The sequence below is a fragment of the Phalacrocorax carbo genome, chromosome 21 (genome assembly GCF_963921805.1).
Source record: "Phalacrocorax carbo chromosome 21, bPhaCar2.1, whole genome shotgun sequence".
In the NCBI taxonomy this organism is placed as follows: Eukaryota; Metazoa; Chordata; class Aves; order Suliformes; family Phalacrocoracidae; genus Phalacrocorax; species Phalacrocorax carbo.
In genome coordinates this window covers 8,640,979-8,664,208 of record NC_087533.1, presented here as the reverse complement: position 1 = coordinate 8,664,208, position 23,230 = coordinate 8,640,979, and the positions used below count along the sequence as shown (strand labels likewise).

The 23,230-nt window shown below is 49.1% G+C and overlaps 1 protein-coding gene across 2 annotated transcripts in view; it reads right to left on the bottom strand.

The window, feature by feature from the left end:
- The window catches only part of KMT2A (lysine methyltransferase 2A), a 49,093-nt gene that overhangs the window by 9,278 nt on the left and 16,585 nt on the right, over window positions 1-23,230 (bottom strand). Inside the window, exons 4-27 of one of the 2 annotated variants that reach the window (XM_064471037.1) lie at window positions 22,701-22,878; window positions 22,067-22,301; window positions 20,702-20,766; window positions 19,515-19,886; window positions 18,816-18,889; window positions 18,044-18,172; window positions 17,072-17,185; window positions 15,726-15,872; window positions 15,343-15,438; window positions 14,427-14,547; window positions 13,531-13,644; window positions 13,014-13,198; window positions 12,260-12,433; window positions 11,332-11,442; window positions 11,010-11,083; window positions 10,292-10,485; window positions 9,794-9,900; window positions 9,514-9,651; window positions 8,039-8,197; window positions 7,637-7,754; window positions 7,474-7,552; window positions 7,059-7,219; window positions 6,019-6,204; window positions 1,048-5,359 (exon numbers count right to left, since the gene is read on the bottom strand). In XM_064471037.1, coding sequence (XP_064327107.1) covers window positions 1,048-5,359; window positions 6,019-6,204; window positions 7,059-7,219; window positions 7,474-7,552; window positions 7,637-7,754; window positions 8,039-8,197; window positions 9,514-9,651; window positions 9,794-9,900; window positions 10,292-10,485; window positions 11,010-11,083; window positions 11,332-11,442; window positions 12,260-12,433; window positions 13,014-13,198; window positions 13,531-13,644; window positions 14,427-14,547; window positions 15,343-15,438; window positions 15,726-15,872; window positions 17,072-17,185; window positions 18,044-18,172; window positions 18,816-18,889; window positions 19,515-19,886; window positions 20,702-20,766; window positions 22,067-22,301; window positions 22,701-22,878 — 7,643 coding nt within the window. The remainder of the gene's footprint in view (window positions 1-1,047; window positions 5,360-6,018; window positions 6,205-7,058; window positions 7,220-7,473; window positions 7,553-7,636; window positions 7,755-8,038; window positions 8,198-9,513; window positions 9,652-9,793; window positions 9,901-10,291; window positions 10,486-11,009; window positions 11,084-11,331; window positions 11,443-12,259; window positions 12,434-13,013; window positions 13,199-13,530; window positions 13,645-14,426; window positions 14,548-15,342; window positions 15,439-15,725; window positions 15,873-17,071; window positions 17,186-18,043; window positions 18,173-18,815; window positions 18,890-19,514; window positions 19,887-20,701; window positions 20,767-22,066; window positions 22,302-22,700; window positions 22,879-23,230) is intronic. The other variant, XM_064471038.1, reaches the window with a different exon arrangement.

Genomic DNA, 23,230 nt, shown 5'->3' with positions numbered 1-23,230 from the left:
TTACGGACTGAAACAGATTGGCAAGCCTCAGCAACACAAAGAAGCTACTTTAAAAGGTTAAGCTGCCTGAAGAGTTCTGGATTGACAGTTTAGAACCAGACCCGTTACAAGACGTTTACAATGACCGGGAAGTTACACAAGTGACATGCAGTATTTCTCAGTTACCAGGGAAATGACTTATTTCTCAGTAGCTGGACGTTGCTGTCTCTTAGTATCAGGCAGCCAAGACTGAAAGTCAGCGGTGCAACGTCTTTGGTGAAAAGCATAACTGTTGGCAGTGGGATACTAAGACACAGCTGTGGACCACAATCGATAAAACTGTCTAGTTTGGCATGTGAAACACAGACTAGCAGCTCTTATTCTCTCTACGGATCCATATTTCAAAGGGCGAATTCAAATATCAGTTTAACTTAACGTCTGGAAAGCGATCCTCTACTGCGAGAGACAAGCGCACGCTCTGCTGTCCTGACAGAGCGGGGAGCAAGCTTCTCCCCGTTTTCCCAGTTCCTCCCCAGTCCCTCTTGCCTGTAGGGGCTAAAGAGGAGGGAAGAGGGGCAGGAAGCAGAAACCGCACGCTGGAGAGACACTCGGCTCACAGAAACCGGCACGCAGTTTACAGTCTGGAGTCAGAATGACCAAGGCAACACCAGAACGGTGCGTCATTCTGGTGCCTTAGCGCGCTGCTGATAGCGCACTTAAAACTTCTAGAGCGCTTAGGCACGCTAACGACATAAAGGAATAGAACCCCTCACCCTTCTGAGTGCCGTTTTCTCTACCGATCTCTCTAAAGCACTCTTTAATTTGCCAGAGCTGTCAACGATGAATAAAGTCCTCAAGACCCTGATCCTCAAAGCCTCGGGTTTTATATCCTCCCCTTTCCAGAGGTAAAAGTTCTACTAACTCATACAGGCAGATCCGTGGGCAGTTGGGGTTTATACCTTAGAAATTATCCCTCAAAAGGAAAGTCTGCTGTAAAACTAGTGCGAGATTCTGCCTCGTACTGTTACAAAAGCCGAGGGATGAGCAAAACCAAAACGCTCCTCTTACCCTGTAGCTGAGACCTGGGGTGCAGCAGCGGCCCCTCTGTCGGGAACGTGCGCTTCAGAGGAACTGGTCCACACGTGAGAAGTCTTGTGCTTCTTCCCATTCCCTTTGTCTAGCGATGGCTGAATGCGTTTGATTTTCGGCTTCGTTTTCGTGGGACCCAGCACGGAGCTGCTCGCAGACTGCTGACCGGAGGACGGGGAGCCTCCAGGAGAGGCTGAACTGGCGTGCATCACCGCCGAGGAAGCCTTGTTTTGTTCGAGTCCGGTATTATTTGGAACATCGACCAGTTGCGGAAAGCTCGACAACTGCGTCGTTGCCGAAGCTGTGCCAAGGTCCAGCTGGGAGGAAGCAACGCCCGTTTTGCTGGGCAAGAGTTGCGTCATATGCTGAAGCTGGTAAGAGCCTTCTGGGTCAGCAGACGACGGAGCGACCGTCATGCCCATCGTCTGTGCCGAAGGCAGAACGCAGATGCTCGACGCAGCTGTCATCGCTGCCGTAGACGGAGTTTGGGATGCTCCCAGTTGCGAAAACATCCCGGGACTCGGCGGTAAAGTCACGTGCTGCTCCTGAAGACCAAGGCTTTGCTGACTAGCTTTGATCAGGAGGTTGCTTATCGAACCGAGGTCCCCTAATAACCCGGGGCTAGTTAACGTTACCGAACTTTGTCCCAAAACGTGACCAGGGACCGACCCACCAGTAGCGGGGGCCGCCGTGGCCTGCATGGATACGACATTCAGCACCGAGGAACTCGATGCTAGGCCTGATACAGGCCCCGCTGGAAGGTGACCGGCATCCGGCCCGATGACACTCGGAGACGTGCCGACCGCGGTCGTGGTCCCACCTTGCGGGAGCAAAGATGTTTGCTCAAAATACATGACCCCAGACTTGGACCTTTTGATAATATTGGGGACAGTTCTATGGGATGTTGAATTCGCAATGGTTCCCAAATCCAGCGGGTGGTTGGAAATCTGGGAAGGAGCAAAATTAATTAAGGTCATGTTGGAGACCATATCCGGAGGAGCTATAGCAGAAGGGGTTCCAGAGGGAGCCAGCTTCTTATTCTTCCGCGACTGCAGACGAGAGATGGGCCGTTTCTTGCCCAGGGCGGCAGCTGGCGTAGAGGCGGCGGTACCGAGGTCTGTCCTCTGACTAGCTTCAGACACTAAGAGCTGAGGATCAGGGGGTGGCTGCACGCCGATCAGAAGGCCTGGCGAAGGACTGCTGATGTTGGGCGGGAAGCCAGTCTGAGTGGCCGTGGAGAAGGGATGTATATGCTGGTGATGGGACATGGGCAGCAGCCCCTTGCTCGCGGGAGGGAACAACGACTGAGACGACGGCAAGCTTGGATTTAGTCCCGTGGTCAGCGTGAGCCCGCTCCCCATGGGCCCCAGCACCGAAGCGTTGGTCTCCATCACGCTCTGCGCAGAGCTGACAGAAGGCGTTAACTGTATCTTTTGCGTAACGCCGTTGGGAAGGGTTTGGAGGACGTACAGCGGCTGCATGTTTTGGTTGACTACCAGAAGTTTTTCTGCGGCTGGCTTGAGGTGGGGTGGCGTTGTCTGCACTGCAGCGTTGGAGATCTGCGAGGGGCCGGGGCTGTCCGTGGAGTTTGGCACGTACTTCTGGCTCTGGAGGGGGACGGTGGGCGATACCGGCACCTGGATACCCGGTGTCCCGCTGTTTCTCGTTAAATCCTGGTTGCTGCCGTGCCCTTGCTCGACGGGGCCGCAGGGCGGGCTGGCTATATGCTCGGCATCTATGTGACCCTGGATGAAGTGATCGGGAGTCATGTGCCCTTCGGGGCTCGGGTCTACTCCTGGACTCAGGAGAGCTGCGTCACCTTCCCCCGAGGCAGATTTCTCTGTGACTGTCACTCTCTTCTCCCCAGACTCCGTGGCAGGCAAGGCGAGCATCGACCTCTCGCCCGAGTTGGAGAGCGAAGACTCCGAGATGACGGCGAGCCTGTTGTGGTTTTGGCTGGGCACCGTAGGGCTGCGCGTGGTCAGAACAGAGAGATCGGAAGGAAGCTCCAGCGGCAGTTCAAACTGTTCCTCCGCTGATATGGAGGAAGAGACGCTGCTGTCCACCGGCTCGGCGGTCGGCAGCTGCTGGGAGAACACCTCAAACAAACCCATATCCTTGCCACGGTTGCTGTCGAGACCTAGGCCTTCTCCGAGCGTTAGAAGTTCGGACGATGAGGACTCCGGACTTTCTCCCAACGCCTGCATGGACGGCGTGTTCTTTAGTACAAAGTCCATGATGTCGGAAGGGAGGATGTTCCCACAGTCGTCGCTGTTGTTGTTGTCAGAGTCGGATTTCAGAAGTTCTGTGTTGAAAGTGTCCAGTAAGTTCTTGTCAGAAGGGGTGCTTGCGTGAGCCCTGCGGCCCGTTTCCAACGAGCTCAGCTGAGCTTCCAGCGAGTCCTGACCTTGCGCTTTCACCCTGCTCACAGGATGGCAGTTATCAATCTTTGGGTCGGTTTTGTGGACAGCGGAGCTCTTGGTGACTTGTACTTTCTCTCCGGCTTCTTCAGTCCTGTCTAGCTTTAAGTTCTCCGTTCCGTTTTCTTTACTGCTCCTTTTAGTTACTTGGCCGACCTTTCTCGTTGTTGCCGTGACGCTTGTATCGCTTTCGGTTCCGTCATCCACCCCGTCTAGCTGTGAGATTTTTGGAAGATCGCACTGCTCCTCCTCCCTGAATAAGTTATGGGATGCAAGCCTCTCCTCCGTGTTCGAGGAAACCACCGTTCTAGTGAAATTGTAGTAGTACAAGTCGTCTTCATCTGACGTGCTCAAGTCATCCGCGCCATCCACCTGTCCTTCTGCAGACCGCTTCCCTCGCTTCTTCCCAGTTGAGTTACTGTAGAAGGGAATGTCTTCCTCTCCGTAAGACCTCACGCCGTACAGAGGAGTCAGTCCAAAGAACATGTTGGACCTGGCCCGAGCACTTCGCCGTGGGTACCTCCGCTTGTACGAGCCTTCTTCCGGAGCTTTCGTTCCATCCTGGAGCATCAAGTTGTTGTCTTGAACGGGCAAGTTTTCGAACGCGTTATTCTGAGATTCCTGTGCTGGCGCTTCGTTTGGACTTCCCTGAACTGCAGGGTTATCGCCCGGGCTTTCCGAAGTTGAGGAGGGCTCTGCCAAGGCGGACAGTTCTGCGCCTGCAGACTGAGGCTCAGCATCACTTTCCGGCTGCGCGTTTTTAGACTGGCTTTCGCTTTCCATCTTGAGCGGAGTCAGAGTGACTTTAACGGTGCGCTTTCTCGGTGCCTGCGATTCTTTAGAGGCCGCTTCGATCTGCGCTGCAGAACCTTTAGACGGCCCTTGGGAAGGCGGAGACTTCTCGCCAGCCTTTTCAGCAGGAATGTTATTACATAATCTCTGGCTCATTTGTTCAGTTGCCAAACCCTGGCTACCAAATTCGGGTTTCAGGTTTCCTTCATCGCTGCCTACCGCTTGACTTGAATCTGTAAGGGGTTTCAGGGAATGCTTCTCTTTGAAACTGTCTTTCATTAACTTTTTCCCCTTCTGGCGCCGGTCTCTAGGGGCAGAAAGTACCTGCTCACCGGCTGCAGGAGATCTGCTATTTACTCCAGCCGACTTCAAGTTCTTTGCGTCCATCTCGTCAACTGCAGCCGTTTTCTCTGGCTGTACAGGTTCCACGTGCTGATCTCTCTCTTTCCTTGGGCCTCTCTGATGCAAAGGTGGAAAGGATATGCCTTCTTTGGAAGGAAATGATCCTGAGCAGTCCTGAAAGGTTCCTATTTTAACGTTCGTTTCTGTGCCCGATGAACTGGTCGGTTGAGAGGACGTTTTGGAGTTTCCTCCAGAAGCAAAACTGTGAGCTGGATAATCTGGGTCCTTTGAGGTCAGTGTTTTCATCTTCTCCCCCTTAGAAGGCGCAGCTTTGGCTATCAAATCTGAACTGCTAGAATGTTTTCCTTCCGTTGACTGAGGTGCATCCAGCTGGTAAGTTTTACTCCCGCTTGGAGCCGCTGTTTTCTGGGAGCCTGAACTGGTAGCGCAACTTTGAACTGGAGCGCTTGGAGCAGCGGCACTCGCCGGTACCACAAAGCGGTCAGTACTTCTGATGCTCAGTTCGTGTTCTGAAGAGGGCCCCGTGCCGGAAACTGATGACACGCTGTGCCTGGAATAAGCGTTCCCAGCTCGCGTAGGGGAAATCATCCGGAGTTTTGATTGCTGCTGTGACAAAGAGGAGGTGCTATGTCTCCGAGAACCAATGCTCTTAAGTCCAGAGGACAGTAAAGGATCTCCTACTGTCACTATTTCATGAGTCACTGGGGTAGGACTTCCTGAGAAAAGAAGGCAAGAAAGACTGTCAAGTGATCTGAAACCTTCACACTAATGCACACCCAATTCCTTTGTACAAAACACAAGAAAAAAAAAAAAAGCCCGGCAAAACCCTTCAGCCAAATAGATCTGGCGTGATGATGCCCGAGACGGGTATTCAAAATCTGATACTGTCAATCGGCATTCACCACGTAGAGGTGACACATTTCTATCTCAGGGGTCTGTATCTCAACTGGAGCTGTGAATTTTCAGCATCACTTTGAAACAAACCCCGAGTCATTCATGCGGAAAGAGCAGCTGAATGACGATACCAGATTCCCAATTCTCTCTGGAAAAATGCCGGCTGAGATGATTAAGTCCCTAACTGATGTTACGGCTCTTCCGTATTACTGCTATTGTACCCCCCAAACACGGTTTTCTTCATCCCAGGGCAATTTTTGTTTCAGTTGTACGTTTCTCGACAGGCCATTTTCTGTGCATTTTCAGAACTTTCCTTCCCTCAAACCTACTCCCGTTTCACTATTTTCTCTAGAAAGAGAAAACTAAACACCACATTCTGAATGAAGCCAAACAAAGACACGAACCAGACCGAAAATATTTCCAGAACAAAAAACCCCGCTCCCCCAAACGCCAAAATTCAAGTCAACGGCCCTTGAAATACCTGCAGAGGGTAACGGCCTAGAGCCGGGAGACCTCTGTGCGGATGGATAACTTGGCGTCCGGAGCCTGGGGCCCTTTGAGACCACCGGATAGTAGCAGGAACTAGAGGTCTGAGAATGCAAGGGACGATCTGGTGATGGTGGGCTTACAATTTCAGGTGTGTTTCGGCTGTCTTTAGGTAGAGTTTCTGTCGTTGCATAGAAGAGAAACAACTGTATAAGCCATCACCAAACCCTAAAAGCCACGATCTGGTAAAGTATACATTGCTATCAGGTTTCACTTGGAGAATCAGGGCGTTTGTTAAACACACACAAAGTCAAAGATTACTCCTTCCCTGCTGTCAGACCATGTCTGGTTTCGTCTCCTAAGAACATTTTCAAACGCTTGCAGCACTCCCGTAACCCTCAGCTGACACATGAAGCACCATTACTTTTTAATAAAGTTTAAGCTTCTACGTCGACAATGACAACGATTCTACAATGTTTTAAATAAAAAAATCTTCCACAGCCTCACCTGCTGGGAAGTGGGAAGGATAAGGTTGAGGTCTGTGGGGTTTTTTAACGGATCTTTTCAAACTCTCCTACGGATACAGAGCAGGCAATTTGGAAATACAGCAGTGCAATGCTACTCTTCGACACAGTACTTAACAACCCCCATATCACACCCCAACGCTGACACGTGAAGCACGATTTGAAGTTTTAGATCACTAGAAAAATCCCGGATCTGGAGACCAGAACACATTACTACAGTAGTTTCCGTTTGGCTTGTGTCTTCCAAGTTACCAGGACACTCAGGAGCTTATTAGCTCTTTTTGGTTTTTTTTTGGTGTGGTTTTTTTTTGTTTGGTTTTTTTTTTTTTTTTTTTTTTTTTTTTTTAAAAAGTCTTAAGATGCCGTAACGTAATTTGGAAGCCTGAAGTCGATTCGAGTCCAAATCGCTTTAAGAGAGACAGGTCCTAGCCACTGCCTGGCTTTCTGGTAAGGCTATGCTATGGCAAAAACAGACCGAGAATGTACTTTTAGGAAGGCCTTAAAAGATCACCTGTAAGGGGAAGCGGGCTATGGGCAATTGTTCTGTTATCGTCATGCTCTACAGTGCTGTTGATGTCAGGTTCTATGACCGGGGGTCGGCACTCCATGATCTTGCAGGTATACACGCAGCGCTTCCTGGCATCTGTGGTGCTCCAGTACACCCTGGAGCACCTGGAAGACAATTCAACGCAAGACAGTTTACTCAGCAGTCGAGTAAATCTCAGCATTCCTATTTTAACTTCTCAGTTTCTCAAAATTACATGGGGCAAAGGCTTCCTGGCAGAACATGCTGCACACCTACCTTCATCACAGGATTCCCGAACACGGTACGAGAGCTACAGTCAATTTGTACATATGTTACTTCAGCGCTGGTTTGGCATCTAACGTGCTGAAAGACACCTGATCACGAAACAGCTTATACTCACTGATAGCCGATGGGAAACAACTTATCTTCACAGTCTGAGAGGTCGTTGAGAATTCCTAAGCAGTCTATCGTCATTGAACCTGAGCAGAAAGGGGAGCAGGGAAGTCCTGTGAACCAGATTCTGGCACCAACGGTGGGTGAGGTGTCCAGAGACTAGACCTTACCAATCATCATGTGGATGTTCTCTGGTTCCAAGCCACTAAGAAATTTTCTTCTCAAACTGATCCCTTCAAAGTCCACAAAAACTCTCCTCAGAACTTCAAACCCATTCTCAGGAACCACCTGGAACAAGAATCCACAAAACCACACGTTAATTTTAAGGGAGCCACCACGCGTACGCTACGCAGCCCGTCGACAACTCGATCCTCCATTTGCTCTTTCGGTTTTCGAACTGCCACACGGCGCCGCTTGCCGAACTTCCCCAGGCCGGTTATACGGCTGGCTTCTTTTTAACCGCCTGGCCCTCGTTAGTAAGGAGCACATTCAATCCTGGCTTCTCAAAGGCGCTCGTCGTTACGGACTAACCTCGTGTCCAGACAAGGCGGGGTGTGAAAGAAGAATCTCACCTCTCCTTTGATCAAGTCACGATGCCTCTGGCAGTAAACTTTCTTATCGTCCAGGAAGACACAGTTCTTGGCTCGCGAGCACATGAAATGATAGTTACTGGTACAGGAAGTGAGGCAGCAGCCTACTGTGGCACCGGACTTCTGGCAGAACTCGCATCTCTACGCAAAATAAAACCAAAAAGGGGGGTGGGAGGAAAGGTTAACAAGTAATCCCTTCTAAAAGCAGGTCACCGTTACTGTTGTCAGTTGTTTTCCTTTGGCACAGAGAGCAGCTTAGAGCGAAGCCTGACCTCCCACTTCAACGCCGTAACGTTCCACTACCGTGACTCACATGCACAAGTGAAACGTGGAGGAGGAGGTGAGAGGAAGAAGGATCCCTCACACAGAACAACTTTTGCATTTGCAGACTGGTTCCTCCAGGCCTCAGACTTTCTTGCTGGCACTCCATATCCGAGAGTTGTATCTGCAAGCTGCACTGATTAATATGGCAACTATTTCTCCCGCACAGGGTATTCCCCACGTGGGCGGCTCACTACTGGCTAAGAGCAGCCCTATTCCACCACTTCTGCCGTTTTAATAACTATTTAGGACTGAATGACAGTCCTGAAACAAAATTCAGACAACCTAGCTTCTAGTCACGCTTCCAGCCTCGTTTCGATCGTCTGGAAAGTACGCAACAAGCAATTCACGACAGGAAGATCGTTTTGTTTTCTAAGACCGCTTAGGAGTTCAGAAAAAAAAGACGCCCCGTCGTTCTTTTTGCAGTATTTGGTGGAGTAGCTATGTACGAGCTAGACGTCAAGATCCTTCATCTGTACTGAAACGCAAAAATGTCCCTTGATCTCCACCCTAAATTGGACAATACTGGCTTCCCGTTTTTATTTCGTTTCTACATATATAAAATTTAACCTAGGTCAAAACAGGAGGCACAGGCTTGCTCTCCCTCCTTGGAGTTCCTCTGCTCTCATCAGCTCGGACTGCCAGAGACGATCTGGTAAGTCCTTGTACCGGAGAGACAGCTCTTGGGCTTTAACACAGCATTTGGCCGTGCTCTAGATATTCTGCATTATTTTTAAAAACAGGTGGCAACTACAGGTACGGCACCAACTGCTTAAGCTTTAGCATTGGCAACTGAAAACCTTCTGAGAAAAACACGGCTCCAATTCTCCCGTTACAAGTTCCTTTTGGTCTCTAAAATATTTCTGAACTGGGCGAGGATAGAATAAATTTTCAGAAATCTTCAGTCAGTTCTATTATATATAGTGTTAAAAAAACCCCAACCAACCAACAAAAAAATGCAACCAACCAGCCAACCCACCCAACCCTCCCAAAAAAACCCCCAAACCCAAAACAAAATCCCCAGGAGAGGACAGAGCAGAAAACGCGCACACACAAGGAATCTTTTAGCCGGGTTCCCGTCTCGGTCCTGTGCAAATCGGCGTGAAGTTTAACGAGTATTCTTTACGTATACCCACCAGCTGCTTTCCCCTGATCACAGCCATGTGCACGTTTTTCAGAGAACCATCATCATCCTCAAACACTTCTGCTGACCATAAAGCACAGTTCACGTGTGTCCATTCATTCTGGCCAATATAGAGAAGGCGTCCTGCATCCTAAAGAACGGAAGGAAACGTTCTTTTCCAACGCTCCACGAGACGCAGCAACGCACAAAAGCATCCAGCCTGTCCACAGCACCAAATCCACGGGACTGCTTAAGTCAGCTCCCATCACAACGGGCGCGTGCCGGATACTCACGTTAGCGCTGTCGTCACCGTATTTCAGGCACAATGCGCACTGCCTGTTGTCTTCTACATCCGGAGGTGGGTTAAGTTCAGGACTATCCTCTCTGCTTCTGTCAGAGCCTGGGAGTTAGAAGAGAGAACGCTGTTTATTCCGGAGAGTCAGGGAGGCAGAAATTAATCTGGAAAGACTGTCAGTAAGAGAACAGGGTAGAAGAGCCAAGCAGCAGCCTGGAGTTTCAATAGCCAGCTTGTAAAGCGAGGAAAAGCACACATCGGCCTCCACGCAGCCCTCGCTCTGCGAGAAGAGAGGCAGGTGCAAACATGTTTCTGGGCCCAAGCTCGGCTCAGAAACATGCCATAAGTAACAGCCTCTGAACGATTTTAGGTCACAGAGGTCTCCAAAATTCTTCAGTCACGTACAGAACTAACACCGCCCTCTCTTTGCTGCTAGGAGGATTGGAACGAAGCACTCTGGGTTTGGGACCGTTAGCAAGGCAATCGGTTTTCTTACCAGAGATAGGTGGTGTAGGAGGATGTAGAGGAGTCGGTGAGTCTGGCTCTCCAGGCCCTTTGGGTTTTGGAGCTGGAATGATTTTCTTCATCAGAGGGGGCTGTTCAGTGCGGTTGTTCTCTTCACGCTCCTGCCACTGAGCATAATTATGGTCAAGCGAAGGGGGCAGCACTGCATTCGGCAACATACCACTGCTGAAATGCAACAAGGAGTCAGCTGTCAGACCCGGCTACTCCAGCGCACCTCGTGCCCTCTCTCTCGTACCAGCACTACTGACATTCGGCACGCAGTAACAACTCGTTTCATTACCTACAGTCCACACACGCTCTCGACAAGGGCTACGGCCGGGCACTTACATTCATTTTAAGGTTTGTGACGTGGCTGGCTGTTTCTTTTGAGGGCAACAGATGCAGCAGGAGGGCCACACCAAACGGGGGTGAGGAGGAGGAGGGGGAAGGAAGGGCAGGACTGGCACGCCAACGCACAACATACCTAGTTCTAAATGATTTTTTTGGTTACTCTGCTTTAGAACAAGGAAGCGCACACAAAACCTGCGAACGGGATTACCGTTTAACTTCTTAAGAAAAAAAAACTTAAAAAGAAAAAGAAAAAACGAAAACAGAAAACCCAACCCCAAAACCAGGCTCTCTTGATACTTTTCGCTTGGACAGCTGGCAAACCGCAGGGTGTCACAGTCGGACACAGAACAATTACTTACTTGCTTGTTACTTTATTTGGCTCCCAAAATCTGGACTTTTTTACACTGAACCATGGAAAAACACGCTCCATTTGCTGAAGGAAAACAACACTCCATTAGAAATGTTATACAACATACCCCAGAGTTCAAAGACATTCAGCTGAGATCTACCGTAAATGCACAGCTAGTAAGATTTTGTTAATGTCAACAACCCTGACAACGTAATATTTTACTCCTGGAAGTCCCCAAGCAGCAGTAAGCGTGTTGGGCCCTCTGGCTTCCAACAGCAACAAGCAGTGGTATGACAGCGAGCAGATTTCAAAGTAACTGTAGCCCAGCTCACCCGAATAAAGAAGGACTTGACCATGCTATTGGCTTTCTTAACTTCCGGCTGCCCTCCATCGGAATTAATGGCTGCTTGAATTATCTTCACGATATCGTCACTAAAGTCCAGCTACGAGAAAGCCACAAAATTTCTCATTAGCAGGATTGTTTCTCGTACAGCTGCACCATCCGCCCGTTTTTTAAGGCATCAAGTGAACATCCAGGTGACTAGAAGACCAAACCACAGTGTCGACTTAAAAGCAGAGAAAGAATTTGGCTGTAAAGAAACATGCAGCACCGGGCATTTGCGAACCGAGTGGCAGAACTGCTACCCCCGCGACTGTTTGCTTCTTCCTTCTACCAGGAGTCGGCTGCTGACCGATTCTGAACCGGCTAAGCTAGCCACCTCACGAGGGTTTGGCCACAACCTGGCACCGGCACGTCTGCCTAGCACTTTGCAATACACACCCTTCCTCAGGATTACAGGCTCCGTAGGGGGAAAAGGGGAAAAGGCTGCTCCCTGCAAAGAAAACCGATTCGGCCAACGTTAGCGTGTCGTATGAACGACCCACTAAATGATCCCTCCACACAGGAACCATTAGTTCCCAGGTAACTGACTACCTCCGGTGTTACTTGGCTAGGCCTTCGGTTCAAGCTTGCACGTGAAGGACGGCCTACCCTGCTGCCGTCAAGATAAACGTGTGACAGAGAACACAAGGGGTTTAACCAAGTATTGCTGCTGGTTAGAGCGCTGTACCAAGGTGTAAATTTCCTGTCTTTGGGCCAACGTGCACACGAGCGCCAGCCAGAATTACTTTTAGCGGCATGTTGACCTGTTTCCTTGTTCATAAAGGAAAGGCTATGGGATGCTCAGCCATAAACAACACGGGTCACAAAGCGATTTACAGGATCCATCATTAGAGTGGAACATGAAAACTTGGACATACCACAGAAGTGTAACATCCTTGATCCATTTTCCTCTTCACCCCTTCCAGGTCCAGGGGTTGCTGCTCCTCCTGTTTGCTGACCTCTGTTAGGACTGGAGGATCGGGACCTTCAGGAGAGCTTCTGGATGGGATACTCTCCTCCGTCTCGGGATTTAAATCGGGAGGTTTTGCTGCCTGTTAACATCAGCAACCAGACAGAGGGAGCGGGCTATTGAAGTGCGGCTGCTACTCACGACACACTCCCACGCATGTTTATTGGCCCAGAGAGTCTCGCTAACATGAAAGAAAGGAGGCTCAGGTTCTGAATTCCTGTCCAGAACGTAGGGACAGGAAGGAAAAGACCTTAAGCAGCTTTCTGCTGCTGACCTGCAGGGCACACATCAGAGCAGAGCGATCAGCTGTGAGGAGCAAACTCGTTTTTCGGAAGTCCTATTTCCAAATATATATTTCAAGACTAAGATCCTGTTCTTTGTCAAAAAAAGCACCTTCACCACCGCAGAGCTAAATCTTCCCGTTCCTGGAAGAACTTTACCCTATTTTTTCCTTTTAGCCTCCCAGGTCATATCACAGATGCCCACTTCTTTGTTTCCAGAGGAAGGAACAACAGAAAGGAAACAAAACCCACAGTACGTGTCGTTCTAGGTACGATAAAGGCGCTTTCACAGTACGATGCACAGCAGCACCAGAACTCAACCGAACGCCGGGCAACACTTCAAGGCAGAACACGTTAACGGGGTGCGAGGCTCCAGCTTACCTGTCGATACCGCAGCAAGTGGCTAGTAGTTCTAGAATTCAACAGGGCCGTTAAAACCTGCTTCAAGGAAACCTGCAGCTCCTTCTCCAGTGCCAGACGCCACTCCGCAGGATGCTGCTCCGTGCAGTTAATGCAGGTGTACGCCACACTCTCAGGCAAGTTGGAGAGTATCTCGTACATTTCGTCTGGAGACCATAAAAATAAAACAACGATCTGAACTACTTCACTGAGGGACGGGTACAGGGATAAACCCCTACTCGGCGTTTGCTGCCTAGCTGAAACGCTTCTCACGTAACGGAAGCGCCTCGCGCGACACTGCGTTCGAGGCGAGCGCCACGCTTTCCGGTGTCACTGGTATTGGTGCCGGTTTGCCTGTAGCCATTCTACAGGTGTTTTTCAGAGAGGCCACACAAGCGAGGGTGTTAACCTAACGCTCTAGTAGAAAGGTCCAGAACTGGATTGCTCTGGTCTACTTGCTGCCCCGCATTCCTAAGTACCGAGGAGATATCTGCCTTACCAGAAAGGTTTTCACATTTGGAGTGGACCCAGCGGTCGCATTTCCCGCACTGCATCATCTTGCTCTCATAGTCGTCATCATCATAGCATTTGTCACAGAGGGGACAAAAATTTCCTGCAAACGAGACGCGATTTTTGTCAGAAGTCCAGCAGCCACACGTGCCTTAAAGGCTAGCCGGTCATCTGCTAGCATGCTAAGAAAGCAGCTCTCCAAAACCCCACCAGTAAGCTGCCAGCACAGTTCCATCTGCTTTTGCAACACCGCAGGCAATGGCCGCAAAGCCAACCTGCTCCGAAGACCGCCGACTACTCTAGATCTCCACTACTGCGTACCCATTTTTCGGGGGCGGTAAGACTAAAAGTCCTGTATGCAATTAGCTTTACAGGGTAAAACAAAAGGACAAGGATGACGCACAGGCAAGAAATTAGGCAGAATGGGCAAGATTTGCTGTCCTGAGACTTTCCCCCCGGGCTGCCCCTCCTAGATTCGAGGGCGTCACGTATGGTAACTAACACAAGAAGGAATGACGAGTTTACAGTAGGAATTTTGTTGCTTTTAAGTCAGGAGCCCTTTGAAAGGTTTTCTTCCCCAACTGCTATTCAAAACCCCAGGCCAACAGGTGTGTGGCAATTGCTCTATATGGTGTAGCCTCAAAGTCTGACAATAAAACAGCGATGACCTTTGTTGGCCACTGTAAAATCTAAGAACCTGGCTTTCCTACAGAAACTATTACCCGTGCTTTCACGCCTGACCCTCCCACCAGCCTGCGCTCCTGTTTGCGGGGTGACAAGCTCACCTGCCCCGCAGGCCCCCCATCCACTCTATGCTGACGCTGCCTAACTCAAACCTGAACGTCTGCAGAGGCTCCTGCTGTAAAGAATCACAACTTCATGTACCTTTAGCAAAGAGTTTGGCACAATCATGACACAGTGAGAAGTCATGAGACCACTGCGCATCCCACCCTTTGCCTGGTGTCGTGGATCCACAGCTCTTGCAGCGAACACATTTGGTACATATCTGGAAAAGGAACGTGTTTGGCAAGAGTTATTTCCTTTCGTCCGGTGGTTTCTGTGCTTTAGTCCTAACGACACATTTCATAGTTTTCACTATTTAGCGAGCGCGGAGAGCTTACACAACAGAATAAGCAGTCTGAAATACCAAAACTCTCTTTTCTGAAAAGAAAAGAGCTCCCTCCCTTTACGCTAAGATGGTGATAATGCAACAGGAAAAAAAATGAAAATAAATCACAGTATAGCTTTCCTGTCCTTCATATTTGTACTGAAGAAAATATCACCTTTCATGTAAAACAGCATATGTAGTCGTGGCATTTCTTCCAACCTAAAATACGAAGTCTTACTTCAACAGTTTTCCAACTCTGTGGATATCGTAGCAGAAAACACCTGAAAACTGTTAGTACCAAATACACTACGGGCAAAGCTTCCGCACTCGTTTAGAACGCAAACTTGAAGGACACAAAACAGCGCATTAATCCACACCGTCTCTCAACAGCAACGTCACCTGCGACGTTTGTTAACAAGGTAAATGCTTCGGTTCCAAAGAGCTTCTTCCACATTCTGGGATTATGTATGGAATCACTACAACTAAAAAAGGTGCAATCTCTTTGAAAACCCTGCTTGTTCAGAACCTGATCAACAACCCACCTCATTATCTATTTCCAAACCCGCCTTCCAACGAAACAGGCACCCCGCCTTAAAAAGCAAAGTGACCGCAAGTCATCTGCAGAGCTCTGGCCTGTAGCGTTATCACCAGTCAATAAGTGAATTACCCAAGAAAGCAAGCAAAATCCCTCACCCAAACTTTCTTTTTCTTGGTGGGTTTTGTCGGGTAGTTTGGGCCCAGGCACTCGGGGTGATAGCTGTTTCGGCACTTGTTACACTCCAGCAACTGCTACAGGAATAAAGGGAAAAAAAGCGTTGGCACGGAGACCCCCCAAAGGGATGCAAAGTCCTGGACATTTTCGTTTTATGCTGGATCCCCGCTCGGGGCAAGAGGAAGCGGCTGCAACAAAGCAACTCAAGAGGCGTTCTCCCCAGCGCACAGCGGCGCTCGCTCGCGCAGAGGCTCCGCGCTTCCCTGCTCCCCGGTGCGTGCTCGCGAGCTGAGCTCCGGAGCGAGAGGAGCTCTGGGAGCAGCGCGGGGGGTGCCCGCCGGGTCTCCCGGCGGTTTGGGGGTACCTTGGTGGCCTGGTGCTGTCTCCCACACACGTGGCAGAACTTGCAGCGACGGCAGCACCAGTTTTCCAGCTGGTCCTCCAGGGGCCGCTCGCTCTCCTCTAAGCAGAACTTGTGGAAAGGCTCACAACAGACCTGACAATACACAAACTGCAAGGGGGGAGAGGGAGGTTTTAGCAAGTCAGAAGCCGCGCCGAATTCCCAAACAAGCCCCCTCGCCCTCCGAACTACTTTGAATTCTGCCTTACGGCTGACGGAACAAGGGCATCTACTGGTGTGTTTCAGGAGGGAAACTGCGCGCGTACTTGGGATACCCCCAATACATGCTCATCTACCCCAAGCAGGCTTCTAGCAGCAAAGGGGAGCCTGGTTCCTGTTATCTAAGTGCTCTGAGCACCGGCAAAGGCCTACGGGGCTCTTCAGGACCTCCCTCCCTCGCTGTAATGCAAGCCAACCGCACCAGGAGAAACACTCGGTGCAGAAGGAAGGGGTACACGGAGCCAAGAGAGACGTTCCTCCCTCCGTTCAGCTTATGTGGCCCACGTGAAAGCTCTTCTAACGTCTATGTATCCCCTACAAGACTGGCCATACTAGAACAAGAATTGTCCTTAGGGCACGAACATCGCAGGCTCACAGGTGACGGGAGAATGCTTGGTCCCCTTGAGCAACCTGACTGAGAAGGGGATGGCTCCACGCCCCACTGGACCTCCACGGCCCTCAAGCGCGCCGAAGCCCACGTACAGAACTTAGCCCCCTTTCCCCCAAATATCATTCGCTCATCATAACCGAGCCTTCTCCAGGGCGCTAGCATCACCTTCCCAGCAGAGCTGGCCTGAAGATGTTGAGAAGGCACCTATCTACACCTGGAAACGCATTTAACACGCCTTAAGCCCAAATCCAGCTCTTTGCACAGCGCCAGAATCTTTCCAGTCACGTTTCAGTAATGGTTTGCAGCTCTCAGCAGACACAGACATACCTGGGAAAGGCAACGCTGCCTAAAGCCCTTCAACATTTATCGGGCAGCCTTTCTTATTTCAAGTTAAGAGAAAGCAAAGCCCCTGCTTGACACCAGATGTGGGATTCCGAATTAAGAGGAGACGCAGGTGCTCTCAAATACGCTATTCGTTACGGCTAATACAGCTCGCCTGCGAAGCAAGCGCCGCAGGAGTTTCCAAACTGATTTTAAACACCTTGCGTTTTAGTATCTCGGGACAAAGTTTAGCGGGGACAGATTTAGAGGTGTTATTTTAATGTCTCTTGGATTAAGGTCATGAAATAACTTATTTATTTATCGTCCTAACCACGTGGTGCTGTAACTAAGTCATCAACAGCAGAACACAATGCTTTACCTCCACATGTCCACTGCTGGCACAGAGAAAACAGACCACCCTGGGAGTAATAGGTACCGAGGTGACGATGCCTAACCCACCCATCTCCCAAACATTCTCCACTTCACAGTCCTCCTGAAAGTACAAAAGGATACATCACCATGCAGAATAAGGCAACACAACATCAGTATAAAGTGCTCACATTGACTGCAGCTGCATACTTTCTGTGCCTGCGATTAAGTGGCCTCGCCCTGACACCATTTCAACTTCTACCTTGGTCTACTTTAGAGCGTACACTGGCATAGTCGCATCTCGGCGCTGTTCTTGCCAAGAGAGCTCAATAGTACCCTAGCCTTCCTTCTACGGAAAGCAAGCCTAAAGGAACAAGACAGAGTTTTTCACGATTGCACAATTATTACTAAAAGTGAAACTTTGGAAGAATTATACTTTATTAAAACTCGATATTCGTATAAAACACTTACGAGATCTCACTATAATCTCCAGTATCAACACTTATAGATGGACTGAAAAATTATTAGGAAAATATTAATTTTTATTATTTCAACACTGTTGTTCAAAAAAGTACATGATTTATCAGTTTAAGACCCCAGATATACCCAAAATGCCGTGAATTACAAGTTACTAACATTTTCCCCAAATCTTGTTGGCTCAAGTTGTGGTAAGGTTTTATAGTTCCATCTTAATGGAATAATTCTTCATAAACCTCAAATTCTTGCTCATCCTCACACATTGACAGTTAAGGTTTTAAAGCTTTAAGCGTCTCTTCATCCAGTACGCTAATTACGAGAGAAAAAAGGCATAACAAGCTTCTAAAAAACCGAGTGACTCGTCATGAAGGCTCCTATTTGCAGTTCTCTCTGAACAGCACCAGACAGACAAACTTAGAAGTCACTGCCAGCACTCTTGAGGGACTCTAGTTCCAGTGTTTAGAGCCAGGCAACATTCAAATACTTAAAACATTTTGTCCTCTACCTTGAAATCCACTCGGATTCTGTGGACTCCATCTGTGGGTGGCTTTTGCTTGGAACTGCTTCCGTTAGTCAGAGTGCTGAGCAAATTCAGCGTGCTGCTTTCTGGCTTGCTTATAGGAGGGGGCTTTTCCTGGTCAAGTAAAGGAGCCTGCATTAATCCCAACCCCGAACGTCACAACTTCACCAGTAATTATAACTAAACGCCGCAGGTAATTCGCAGACAAAACCCCCAAACCAGCACAGGATTAAGGAGCGCGCAAAAGTTGCGCGAAAGTAACTATTCTGCACACCATTTCTTAAGAGCGTTCCACACGCGATTACATTGCTAATTCAATTTGCTGCGTTCTCCTCTAACGTCACGTTGTTCTCTCCCATCAGAGCGCTGGTTTTTATTTCGCTGCAGCGGGGCAACGCTGGGTGTAATTAGTGCCTACGCACTTCTCTCCCACATCTAAAGACGATAATTCTTTTCTCTTTGTTTGGTTTGGGTTTTTTTTCCCCCATAACGGGGCTGTTTCTGAGACGAAGGTAGTTCCATTTTTTACGGAAAAGCTAGCCTCCACCCCACAGCGTACAAGGCTCAGAGAACAAGCTAATGCCTACACCGAACCTTAGGCGTACGCCCGGTACTTTGGTATCCACATACTGCCACAGGAAAAGTAGAAAAAAAAAATAATCTGCGAAAGGGTTAAGTAATACAGTGCTACTTTCTAGACAGACAGAGGTTCCAGGTTCTTGAAATTTACTGACTGTGTACAAAAAACAGTATTCACCTTTTCTTTTGGTTTCTGTTTCACAGGGAAAGTTGGACGGGGAGCAATTTTTTTCTGTTTGCTTTGTTCTGTGCCTAGGAAGGGGGGAAAAATTATGAGTATTTCAAGTAACTAACAGCCACCTGTAGAGAAGAAAAGGGAAAAAAAAAAAAATCAGCTGGGTAACGTGTGATGAACTTTAGACTAGAATTTTTCCACCCTCTTCTGTGCCTGCACCTCACCAACTATGACCTGAGCAGCCTCCTCGAGGCACGACCAGGAGAGTTTGCTCTGCTAAAAACCTGAAGCGTTCTGGGTGCAAAGCCACAGAAGTGCCGGAGCTGCCTCGTCGGTCGCTGTTCGTGCTGTTCTGTACCACGTGCGACAGCCGACTACGTTTTTGTAGTAAAAAGACTACGTTGTTCTTGTTCCACATTCGGACTGTGAACAGTCAACAGGCTTAACAGTATTGAAAACACACGTCAAGACTGCCAAGACCACATGACTACAACTCACAATAAGGACGGCCACCTTTCTCCCTGCCCCAACGTATGCTCTAGTTCCATAAAAGGGAAGCCAGTTCTAAGAAAAAATGCCAAAATAATCTGCTGTAACTTCACCAGATCATAAAGCATTTACCGGTTTTAAAATCCAACAGCTTTTAGCAGTATTGTTACTTAATGTGACTCAAACAGATTGAGGATAAACAGTCCCATTTACCTATTTCTGGCTGGGGAGTCTGCTTTTTCTTAGGCTCAGAAGCGGTAAGTTTAGGTGCTTCTTTTTTCAAAGGTCCTGAGCTCGGTGGCTGCGAAGGAGGAAGCTGCACTGGCTGGGTCGCCTGCTTGCCAGTCTTTCTGGTACCAGATGCAGGCACCTGTTTGGACTCCGACACTGGAACGGAGGAATTCCCATCCTCGTGCTTCTCCTCAACGGGCTTACGGGCAGGTTCGCTGCTCTTCTTGACGGCACCGTCTTCCCTCGGTACGACAGTCTGAGGCGTTTGTTTCTGTCCAGAGTCCAACTGGTTCTTCCCAGAATGGCTCTCTTTCTTTTCGTTTGTCTTCGATTTCTTCTCTTTCTTTTTTGCAGCTAGGAAGAAGAAGCATCGATAAAGCAACACAGATAAAACGGCGGGACTTCAAATGATTTGCTGCTTTTTTCAAACAAGGAAACAGGCACTTTGACGTCAGAGTGTTGTCATGCTGTCGTACAAAAGGAAAAACAGTACTCCAAAAAATAAAGCACTTCCTCGGTGAAGTAACCGCACTCTTGGCTTGTGTTGCGATCCGTGCTCTAATACCTTGGGCCTCTATTCTGACAGAGCAGTAAGCAAAACCCTTCTGCAGTAAAGCAGCTTCAGAGCTTAACTGAATGAAGGAGAAAGCAATCTCTGTGTGGCGAAGTTCAGGGAGCTCAAGGCAGCCGCCTGACCGCCGTCACACTAATACGCAGACCTCCAGAGGTCCCGCACCAAGAACGCGGGGGTTTCAGAGCACGTGTGACAGCACACTTAAGCCTTATGTCAGACACAGAAGGCTCCAGGAGAGACTCATCAGGCCTCGTGTCACTCAGGAGCAGGCCAGCCCCTGAGAAATGCTTCACCTGAGGGGTAGAGGGGAGACTGACCAGCCATCAGCAGCCGCTCCCTATGAAAGGAAGGAAAAACTACAAGTCCAGTGCTGAAAGAGAGCGCTACTGTTCCGGAGCACAGGTGCTGCCTCCACTCGCGTCTCTCCTGCAACCTTTACCTGACATCATCAGAACAGGCAGGCTCCCTCTTAACGCCTGGCTGCAGACTGACCTTTCGTAAGCTCAGTGCAGCCACAACGACGGCACAAAGAGCAAAATTTAAGAGAGGAAGATTTCTCTCTTGTGCTATGCTCCAGCCAAGCCTTTTAGCCTACCTTTAGCTTGCTTCTGGAGATATGCTTTTGAAGGCATCCACTGTAGATTCTGACATTTCCTCATTCTACAAAGAAAGAACACGTCATGAAACCAGAAGAAAAATGCAGACATTAAGAGGGCAGGTTGGAAATATTCAAGATGAAAAACTGAAAAAACCCCCACGATCAATACACCCACTACCTTTTTCCAAGCCATCTTCCTTCCCCCCGCCCCGCTCACTCTGCAGAAATATCTAAAAGAAATTCCTGATTTTCCTCTACGTTTTCCTTTCCGTCTTCCACACTCTCAACACCATTTCGAGGTTAATATGACCGCTTATGGAACAACACTGCTTCACTGGTAAATCCCCATCAATTCCATTACTTAGATTTGAGAAGTCTCAGAATACTTCCCAGAGCCCGAAGAAATCACACCAAACTCTCAGCGGTCGGTTTTACATAATGCAGGCTGAGGCTGTTTCAGATAAGAACAGTTTCTCTTGGAGGGGAACCGGATTAGGTGACCAAGCCTTTTTGTAAGCGTTCACCTTTATTTCCTATTTTGCTTAGGTTTAGCCTAGGATGTCTTCTGTAAGTGGGGCTAGGCTTTGTTTCTGCCTTCGTTCCCGTAGCGGGGCCCGTGGTTTTGAAACCCAGGCCGAGGCCCGGGCAAAGCTGCGAAGAGCGAGACTACTTACAGCCTGCAGAGCGTTTTCACACAGATGGGCACTACACAGCAATTCTCACAGCTACGATTTATAAATAGCTTTCATACCACAACAATCTTGATCGGGGCCCCTTCCTTTGCTGCCTTTTCAGACAGATTATAAAACCGACTGAAAGCAGCGATTTATAAAAGCAAAAGGTTCGGGCTAAGTGATATGTGGAGAAAAAACATCGACAGGAAAACTCAAGGACGAGCGGTATTTCTTTGTGACATCCAGAGACACCTTTGTTATGTGATGCGTGTGTTCACCAGCTTAACACCATCCTGGAAATGCGAGCTCTTCATGAACGCAATTTGGGAGAATTAAGAGATAAATACATACGCATACGTCGCCTTCCCTGCAAAAACCCATACCGCCTGGCGAAAGCCACCGGTCTCACAGCAAACGCTTCTCAATGCTACGCCAGCTTTGTCGAACCGGAGCGAACAAACCAGAAGCGAACTTCAGAAAAAGAGCTTGTAACGAGCACAGCTTGGATCAGGATCTCGACTCCTAAATTAAACTGCTGTCAATCCCCTGCCGTGACCCAGCCCCAGCCCGGGCCAAATTCACTCCAACCCTGTGCTACAGGGTAGATCTGCTGTTCCCTGTCCCAGAGGGTGGGTGTGCTTATCCCACTCGGCGTAAGGATTAGGCAGTTTCTCAGACGCGTACTTACTTGCAGCACTGCTTCTTTATGTTGCGCCCACCAAACTTGGGTTTGTCTAGACAGTTGGTACAGACACCACAGTCCTCTGGGACCTGACAGCCCGAACACTGCCCACAGCGCCTTGAGCGTCGGCCCTTCTTCACCGGAGGTTCTTGCTGTGCCTTGTTTCTGGTAACCGGCTTAATTGGCTTGATAGGAGGAGCGAGAGGTTCAGCCTCTTCTGAGCCAGCTATCGATGACTTATCTATCAAAAAAAAAAAAAGTGTCTCGCGTGACTTCGCTGATGTCAATGAACACCTCGGGGGCTTCTAATTTGCCAACAGAATTTATTCCGTGAAGCGCCAGTTCAGCCGCGGAGCTGCACAAGGGGTGCGTGTGAGCATGCGTGTACCCGCACACATGGACACACATGTGCACACACATACACGCACGCGCAGCCCTCAGCCGGCCGAAGTTTAGTGCGGAACCCACGTTTACAGCAATGATTTGAAGGAAAGACCCTGTTTGAGTGGCATTGTAACCGAGAGCCTGGAGCTGTCCAACACACCCTCCCTTGCTCGTCACTTGAAGTCCTCATTTTAAGCAGTCAGCAAAAGCTGACTTGGTGTGAATCCAGAGATGAGAACTAGAAATCTTAACTCACCATCATTCCCCATGGAAGACAGTATCTTCTCCCGTTCTTCCCACGGTAAGGCACTCAGAGTGGGCATGTCGTCAGGAAACACTGCTCGCTTGCGGCCCAGCGCAACAGCTGCTCTCCTGCAAACATGTTTTATTCGTGGTCCTCGGACCGACGTTTCTGACGAATCGCTCTCCTGTCCCTAGATTTCAGAACGTGAGAACAGACAGCATTCCTCAGAAAGGCATCAAAATGAGGCTGGGAAACACGTAACGGACACCTCTCGACAACCTAAAAAGAGCTGAATTCTATCTCAGCTTGTGCTTCGTAAGAATCGGGAGAGAGACAGAGACTCTCAGCCTTCTAAGCCTTGGCTGTCCGAGAGAGGATAAACTCAAAAGAACAAGGGGTTTTCCTCACTTGGAATTACGAAGTAAGTTTCTACCTGTATTTCGGAAGCAAACCGCTCACAAAGCCATGTTACTGAGGCACTGGTATCATAAAAATCAGTCTGGACTGGAATTAGGCTAACGTTCAGTGCTAACTGATCCAGC